Raw genomic sequence first — 8350 nt, 5'->3', positions numbered from 1 at the left:
ACAGGACACAGATGATGGCTGCAAGGAGTAGGAAAGGCCTGAGACCCATAAGTCAGCGGAGATTCCATCTCCAGCTCCTGCTGGCTCTTTCCTGCTCTACTTCCCTCAAGCTTGGCTTTCGGAAAGTTCCGGCAGTTTGGTGATGTGTGGGGTTACCGATTCCAGTTCTGCTACTTTCTCAACGTCTTCCCCCCTCTCTCCGCACTTCCGCCAAGTACACACACTCCTTCCTGCGCCCTGCTCTGGACGAGGGAGTGTCTGGAAGGTGAACACAGTGCGGGGAGTAGGGGACTGGCCGATAACCCAGTAATGGCACTGGGGTCTGAGGAAGGCGGAGGGGGCTCCCTTGTTGGGGTGGGGCAGCAGATGGGGAGCCAGGACTTAATGTGGGCTGGTGTGGTGATGCCCCCCACCCTACCCCTTTAACAGCCTGCCCCTTTTCCTCCCCCAGCTGTCGGGGTCCAGACTGCATGGGCTAGAATAACCTTTTTCGACCTGAGCCCACCAGTGCTATGACGCTGCACACAGGGGTGGGCGAGCATTTCAATGCTGCACACACACACCTATCCAGGTAGCGCCCAGGAAGACACCGGTGATGGGCCCAGAGGACACCTGGGCATGCGGTCCTGCAGCAGGAACTCTCTCCATCCCCAGAGGAAATCTCCCTGATGAAAACATCCAGGCCAGGAACCTGGATTTCAAACCCACGAAGGAACCGGGGCAAGGAGCTGTGACTTTGAGAGAAAACAGGAGAAAGATGGAGAGACCTGGTTTGAAATTTCCGAGAATGCTAAGATGACGGATGGAAAAGGGGGCCAGGCGGAGCAGAGAGGAGCCAGAGCCCTGGCTGGGATGAACGTGGAGGTGTCGGTGCCCGGGACTCAAGCCCACTCCCGTACTTGCAGGAAGTGCCCCTTCAGGAGCCCCCAGCTGTCCAGAGCCATCCTTGTGCTTTCACGCCCCTGCCCTCCCTCCCCTTGCTGACACACGCAGGGCCCTGTGAATAGAGGACGTTTAATATTTCTGTGCTGGTCAAACAGAACACAGGTGGGGAGTACATAGGGGAGGGGGCGGAGGGCCCCCTGCCTCTTGGGAGGGGTGCCTTGTGAAGGGGTGTATGTGGGGGATTCTTGGGAAATAGTCCAAGGAGTCTTCTCAGCAAAGGGGCCTGGCCTGGGGTGTCATAAGCATCAAATACACCCAGTCCTTGGCCTTAAGTTGGGGTCCCCCATAGGGGGTCTGTGGAGAGTCTCACTTTTCTTCCAGCTCCTTCGCTGGAATCCACACTCCCAGTGTGATGGGGGACTTGGTCCTGGAGAGAGGGGTCTGGAGAGCCCCCAGTAAGCAGCCCAGGGTTGGGAAGAGGGCTCCCGTGCCCACCGCCCAAGGGGCCAAGAACCCCGCGGGGTGCCAAGGGCTGCCCACCTCCTCCCCTCTGCCTGCTTTTCTTCCCCCGGGCCGGGCAAGAGCAGAGGGGAGGTGAGCAGGGCCGCCAACCTCTACTGAGTCCCAGGGTCCTCAGGGTGGGGTGGAGGGAGGCTGAAGAGAGAGGGTCTTGGCCACCAACAGACACTGTAAACTTTGGTTTAAAACAATAACTTAAGTTGGGGAGGGCTTCCAGCCTGGGGCCGGGATGGGAAGCGGGATGAGCAGGGGGTACGGGAGGCGACAAAGGAAAAAGCCAACAAAAAGTTTTGGTTTTTGCTTCCGGCATAAGAAAGGTCTTTGGTCATCTGTGTAACTGGGGGGTGGGGGCGCAGGGAAGGGGTGCTGAGGGCGGGTGAGGGAAGACTGCGAAGGGGCACCTGAAGGCTGGCGTGGGAGTCCTGTCGGGTCACAGCAGCCGCCGTGTTCATCCCACCCGCCCCTCAAGCCTGCTTTCAGCCTGGCCTTTCCCGGGACACAGGCAGGTGCTTCCCGCAGTCCTGGCGCCACCGGGGGCCCCAACTCCAGCCTCAAGGGCAGCTCGGCCGCCTTCAGCGGGTCCACCTCTACGAGTGCACCGGGCACAGGCCTCTGTGGAGGAGGTGGGCACCGGGCCACTTTCCTATGCTCCCTGGCCTGGGGGGCAGCACCCAGCAAACGGGAGTGGAGGCCCAGTTCGGCCTGGGGGGGACCTGGAACCAGGCAGCCCTGCTCCCACGGAGCCCCCAGGGCACTCCACTTGTCCCCCCTCGCCAGCTGTGCCTCTTGATCGGGCACAGCTGAGGGGCAGGTTTTTACTGGGGCTGCTCTGAGACTTTAGCTGCCCCCAACCCAGGCCAGGGCAGGGGTAGGAGCGGGGGGTGAGCTACTTCTTCACAGTAAGGACAAGAAGGTGGAAGGGAGCACAAATTAGGGAAACGGGGGCCTCTGGCCAGAGAGTACTGCCAGAGCAAGATGGGGGGGCCCTGGGTGTGAGAGGGTGGCTCAGCCCCGCCTGCGGGTCTCCATGGCACTGAGGGGCCCTGCGGGGGCGAGCTGGTGGGGGAGGAGGGCCCTGCTGCTGCTGCTGGTGGTTGGGGGGCGGCGGAGGCGGGATTCGGATGTGGGCGGGGGAGTCTGAGGAGGGGTCTGGGCCCTCCGTGTCCTCTGCCAGTCCCAGACCAGGGGTTCTGTGTCCCCTCGGGGGCGGCCGGTCCCTGCCCCCCCCACTCCGAGCGAGCGTCGTCGTAGGTCAGGTCACCTTGGGAGTTGCTGGCCCAGCCCCCCCATCTGAGTCCTGGAAGTGCCTTGAGGTTGGGCGGGGCGAGGAGTCGGGGTAGGTGGGGCCTGGCTTCCGGGGGAGGGAGGGGTCTCACCCCTGCCCTGCCTGCCCCTAGAGGCCCTTAGGACAGTTCCTCTCCCGGCAGCTCCTCCTCCAGGTCCCTGTCTTCTGGAGGCCCCGAGGTGCTGGGGTTAGGGGGCCCCAGGGGGGGTCCCGGCCGCCTGTCTTCCTCCGCCTCAGCTGGCTCCTCTTTCACCTGCACCTGGTGGCTGTGACAGAAGGGATAATGTGGACACCCTGGAGGTCCTCTCCTGCCGGCCCAGCCCAAAATGCATCCAGGATCTGGGGGCGCAGGGATGTGTCCAGAGTTTGCCTCCCCAGGACCCCCTCATCTCTGAGCCGCTGAGGCCTGACGTTTCAGGTCTGGTCTCCCTTCAAAGGAAAGGAGGTCTTGGGATGAACAGAGATTGCCTTTGGTTGGGAAGGAGAGAGGAAGGGAGATGACAGAGGATGGAGAAGGGAGGGAAATAAAGAGTGTAGGGCGGGGAGGGGAGCAATGAGAAGGAAGAGAGGGGCCACCTGCCCTGGGAAGAGAGCTGTGCTGAAGGCGACAAGATGGGGATCCCAGCTGCAGGGGGAGAAGATTCTGCCTTCCTGATGCTTGCGGGGGGCACGGCTGTGGGCTGGGGTCCATGCCATGGGCTCACCTGTACTGGGGTGGGGAGAGGCGAGGGGGGCTGCTGCTGCCGTTGCTGGGCAGCGGCTCCATGGGGGCGCCCATGTCGTCATGGCTGAGAGGCAGGAGGCTGCTGGCGGAGCCAGGGTTCAGCATGCCAGGGCTGTTGAGGAGGGGGAAGCTGCTCTCGGCCAGGGCAGCCTGGAGGGCACAGAGTTGGGGCCTGTCAGCGGGCTCCACCCAGTCAAGTACTGTCCCTTCCCCAGCCCTAGAGAGCCTCCCGTGTGTCCACGGGCTGGCAGATCTCTGGCACCCCCTCCCAAGGCCAGCGCTCCGAAGCTGAGCTGCCTCCCAGCTTTCCTGAGAACCTGGGCCTGACTTCTTCCCTTCCTGGGAGACAGAGGACCCCCACCCCCTGCCCCCGCTGCCACCCCAGATCTGTAAGCCAGGGAAGGGATCACCACTGGCTATGCCAACCTACCCGCTCTGTGCCCCGTCTCTGCCAGGGAGGGTGGGGGAATGTCTCTTCTGAAGACCAGTGTGCTGGAGGGAACGTGAGGGGGTGGGAGGACACTGGGCGGGGACCAGTCCACTACCTGGTAGCTGGCGTTAAGTGCTCCATAACTGAGGCCCGAAATCATGTTCTTCACCAGCGTGGGGCTCCTGGAGGAGAAAGAAGGCAGCGTCTGCTGCATTCATTCGCTTGTTCCTCACTCAGGTCTGGACCCTAACTGAGGGCGTGCTCTATGCCAAGACTGTCCCATTCATGAATCCTGGGAGGCCAGAGTCGGCTGTGCCCCATCTTATTCAATCCTCCCACTGACCTGGCACATCTGGGACTGAAAGCCCCCTTCACAGGTGAGCTGCCGGGGCTCCTAGGGGCCCTGGAATGTGCCCAGGGTCTCAGGGCTGAGAAGTAGGACCCAGACCCCTCCCAGTGTCTGTCTCCACGTCAAGTGGCCCAGTATTTTCGCTCCAGTCTAGATTTCCCGATGTCTGGCAAGGTCCGAGTGATAACCTCCATAGTCCCCTACTATAAAATCCACTTTCTTGCCATCCTGAATTTTGGGACATCCAATAAGCTGTGTGCTCAGCCTGTCCCCACGTGCTCCACACCAAAGGCTTTTCTGCACAAAAAAGTGATTAGGAGTTGGGTCAGGAAAAGCAATGGCTTAAGGCCATCCTTCCACAGTGACTATCCCCAGTTTAGAGGGTGTCTCAGAGAGGTTAAGGAACTGGCCCGAGGTCACACAGCTGGTGAGAAGCAGAGGTGTAATTCGAACCCAGGTCTTCTGATTCCAAGCTGATAAGGGGACAGGAAGATTCCAACCATTGTGCCTGGCACGTGGGGACACTCAGAAGGGAATGGCTTTCCTTTTCGGGTCCCAGCCCTGCCCCAGCACCCACAGCTGTCTGAGGGTAGAGAGGCTCTTGTCTGGGGTGAAGGAATCTTTGAGGGGCACAGGCGCCCACAGAGAGCCATCTAACTTGCTTCAGAGGCCCAAGATGCGCAGGCAAGCCCATGTGGGGTGCTCGGTGCGGGGAGGTGGTGGTGCTGGAAGGGAGGCTGAAAGAGGAAACCTCCCCCAGGTTCCTCAGTTTCCACTGGAAGTGCTACATGGTAGAGGTCAGAGACCCAGCTCTGCCAGGAATCTGCTGTGTGACCACCCTCCAGCCCCTTGTCCTCTCTGGGCCTCCTCTCCCTGTAAAATGAAGAGGGCGGGGGGGCCTGGAGATCTCACAGACTGGCTCATCCTGCAATAAGATGGGGGGGAGAGTGGCCCTGGGGATGGCAGCCCCCTCCCCAACGGCCACACTGGCTGCCACCTGCCCACGCCTCGGCTCCGGCCGGGGCTACTTTGGGCTTCTGTCTCTCTCTGGTGCCAGGTTCCCCTCAGCTCCTTCCCTCAGTCAGAAGCAAAAAACAGAAATGCCCTCTTCCTAATCATCTGAGATCCCAGGCTCTCCTGGGCTCCTTCACCCCTTTCCTCCCCCGACCCCCGACCCCACAGTGGGAAGGATCCGGGGCAGAGAGGTACCCTGGAGAGGTCTGGGGGGGGTGGGCCCACGTACCCCGTCATCTTTGGTGGTCTCCGCTTCTGGTACTCCCGCTCGTCCACAGTCCACACGGCGCCCTTGACGTTCTCCACGCGCACGAAGCACTTGTGCAGGCTGAGGTTGTGTCGCACTGCATTCTGGGGGCGCAGTGACAAGAAGCAGACGCTCAGAGGTGGCCCCTCCTCCACTCGGGGGAGCACAGACAGGAGGGTCCTCAAGTCCCACCTTCCCCAGCAACAAGCCAGGGGAGGGCTGGGCAGGAGAAGATGCCGCTGGAGCCGAGGGAAGACCCCTCTGGGCCCTTAGAGCCAGGGGCTCCGGCATCCTCACCACCGCCAGCCCGTTGTATTGTCTGCTCCCTTCTCCCTGCCACGTGTTGGAAAACTCTTGTCTACCAAGTGAATGATACCTCGTTAGCGATAATCTGTTTTCTCAACATCGTTAGTCCGATGCATGTAGCTGTTAGGGCTTCTGAGCGGCACGAGACCACACTCAGGTCCTGGCACCTCAGTGAGCCTGGGACACCTTACCTCAGGTGCACACAGAGTTCCCATTAAGCCTTTGAAAGTTTTGGGAATAACTCAGGAAGCCTCACTGCAACCTTCCTTGACCTTGGAGCGTGGGAGCCTTGACTTTGGGCCGTGGCTCAGAACAGACGGCTTACTGAGAGCATGAGGTATACAGCAGAGGCCTAATACATACTTGTTAACATAAGGAAGCTGAGAGGAAGGAGAGCCTGGGTTTAGTGACTGTACAGCAAGAAGAGGAGGGACAAGTCACCTTGTCGGTCCCGCCTCCTCCCAGCAGGATAACTTCAGGAATTGAGGTCATCCGGTTTGTAGGACACTTGGGTGGGGGCAGGGGTGCTTGGCCCAATTCCCCCCGCACCCCGGGAACCTGGGCTAGGGCCCTAATCCACCCCACCACCGCCCACCATGTGCCTCGCTCCTGTCCCCACGCTCTCCTCTCTCAACTTCACAGCCCCAGCCGTCCCTGTCCCTGTTACCTGTCCCCCCTCAGCCTCCCGCACCTCATCTCCATCCTCGTCTCCTCTTTACATTTCTAAACGGGGAAGAAAGCAGGCTGGGCAGGCAGCCCATGCCCCTGGAGATCGATCCCCTCTCCCTTTCTCCCTTCCAACTCTTGCCACTTGCAACTGGCCCGATTTCATTACCAATTTTAATTTGCCTCTAATTAAATCCTGTGTATTTTTCCGACTCGCTTGCTAATCCACGAGGGAGGCGGGCGGCTGGAGTGGAATCTCTTGGAGCGATAATTACAAAGGGCCTAATCACGCCGGGGCTCCTGCCTTGGAATAAATTTGCCCGCATTACGGGGCTCCGATCCTCTGCTTTGCAAATGAGAATGACCCCAATTTCCGAGGATGGCCTCACTGGGGCTTTTTTCCCTCATTTCGAAGCCTGATTCGTGATGAGAGACTAATTCGTTACGCTGAAACATTAACGGCAATTTAAGGGGTCTGGCAAGGGCTGCGTAAACAAAAGGACAGGCCCACAACATGGGCCCTGGGAGGGGACAGACACGGGGGGAGGGCTGGCGAGTACCATCAGCTTGGCAGATGGCAGCTCTGTCCCCGGATGAACGGCAGCTGGCCTGGCCCACGCCAGCTCCCAACCCTTCTGCCCTGGTCTGGAGTGGACAGCATCCCAGGGTGGGGGCCCAAGAGAGTAAAGGAGGAGGAAGGAAAGGAAGCTGAAATAGTTGAGGAGAAGAGGAGGGACCTCAAGGGGCAGATAAACGGGTCGGAAGTGGGGGTGGAAAGAAAATAGAATTGGGAGTACACAGGGTGCATTTCCCAAGTGACGTGAATGGAAGCTTGGCGGCAAAAAATCCTGAAGGTCAGAGTGGACCGCAAGCTGAGGTGGATTCTGCTGGGCCACAGGGAGGGCGCAGGCAGTGCCCCCAGTGACAGAAGCAACAGCAGAGCACAGTTAAATGGGAAGGTCACTCAATGAGCTGGCTGCTTGCTGGGACCTAGACTAGGGGAGGGGAGATGGAGGTGAAGACCTGGGAGGGAGACACGCCGCTGAGATGACCAAGGCTGGGCCACCAGTCGAAGGTGGTATGAAGGCCCAAGGGGGCTGGGCTACAGGAGAGGTGGCTTCATGATGGTCATCGAGGGGTTTAAGAAAGTCACCTAAACTAGCTCCTCCCGACCTCAAGAAAGGAGAGAAGTAGAGATTGCAGAGGGTGATGCAGTTAAGAGAGAACGAGAAAGGAGGGTAGGTGGATGAGAGGCACTCTGCCCCCAAGGAGGAGGTTGTCTAGGGCAGTGAGGCTCCACATTGACTCCCCTAAAGGTAGAGGATTAATATACAATATTAAAGTAAACATTACATAACAATTGTAATGATCCCTAAAGTTTGTACAGGACTCTATCATTTACGAAACGTGGTATCCAAACTGGCCTGCAGGTTGGAGACTGAACCAGGTGGCTCCAAGAAGGCCCTGAGGGCTCAGAGAGAGGGCAGGACTGTGGTTGGCAGGAAATGACATCACTCGCAGCCAATCACAGCAGCTGTCCCAGCCTTGCAGCCTCTTCGCCAAGCTTTGGGAATTGGGCACGGGGATACAGAAGGCCACGGAGCAGTCTCTCCTGCTGCACTTAGCACAGAGAAGGCAGAGAAGGCTGGGCCCTGTACAGACCCCACCTTGTCCTGGTCACTGGTAGGGAGGGGGCCCTAGTGACACTTGTTGAAACCCGGTGGGATCGGGGAGGTAGGCTGTTTAACTGCAGCTTCTGCACTGGCCAGCAGAGGGACTCAAGAGCCAGGGATCCAACTCAGGTCCTGAGATGTGGGGGACTCCTTCCCAGGTGTCCATCCTTTCCCACAGGGTACCCACACTCCCTTCTCCTTCCCCTCACCCCCTCCCACCCTGCTGCACAGAACCTAATATTCTCACCCATC

At 59.5% G+C, this 8350-nt stretch overlaps 1 protein-coding gene across 2 annotated transcripts in view; it reads right to left on the bottom strand.

The window, feature by feature from the left end:
* Window positions 1-996: 996 nt before the first annotated feature.
* Window positions 997-8350, bottom strand: part of FOXP4 (forkhead box P4) — a 51087-nt gene continuing 43733 nt past the window's right edge. For both annotated transcript variants that reach the window (XM_027127197.1, XM_027127198.1), the window contains exons 14-17: window positions 5436-5557; window positions 3959-4025; window positions 3394-3563; window positions 997-2955 (exon numbers count right to left, since the gene is read on the bottom strand). In XM_027127197.1, coding sequence (XP_026982998.1) covers window positions 2808-2955; window positions 3394-3563; window positions 3959-4025; window positions 5436-5557 — 507 coding nt within the window. In that variant the 3' untranslated portion in view covers window positions 997-2807. The remainder of the gene's footprint in view (window positions 2956-3393; window positions 3564-3958; window positions 4026-5435; window positions 5558-8350) is intronic.

The sequence above is a fragment of the Aethalodelphis obliquidens genome, unplaced genomic scaffold (genome assembly GCF_003676395.1).
Source record: "Aethalodelphis obliquidens isolate GAN/ISIS:26980383/991018 unplaced genomic scaffold, ASM367639v1 scaffold31, whole genome shotgun sequence".
NCBI classification, from domain to species: domain Eukaryota; kingdom Metazoa; phylum Chordata; class Mammalia; order Artiodactyla; family Delphinidae; genus Aethalodelphis; species Aethalodelphis obliquidens.
Note: the sequence above shows the minus strand (reverse complement) of the source record. Positions and strands in the feature narration are given on the sequence as shown.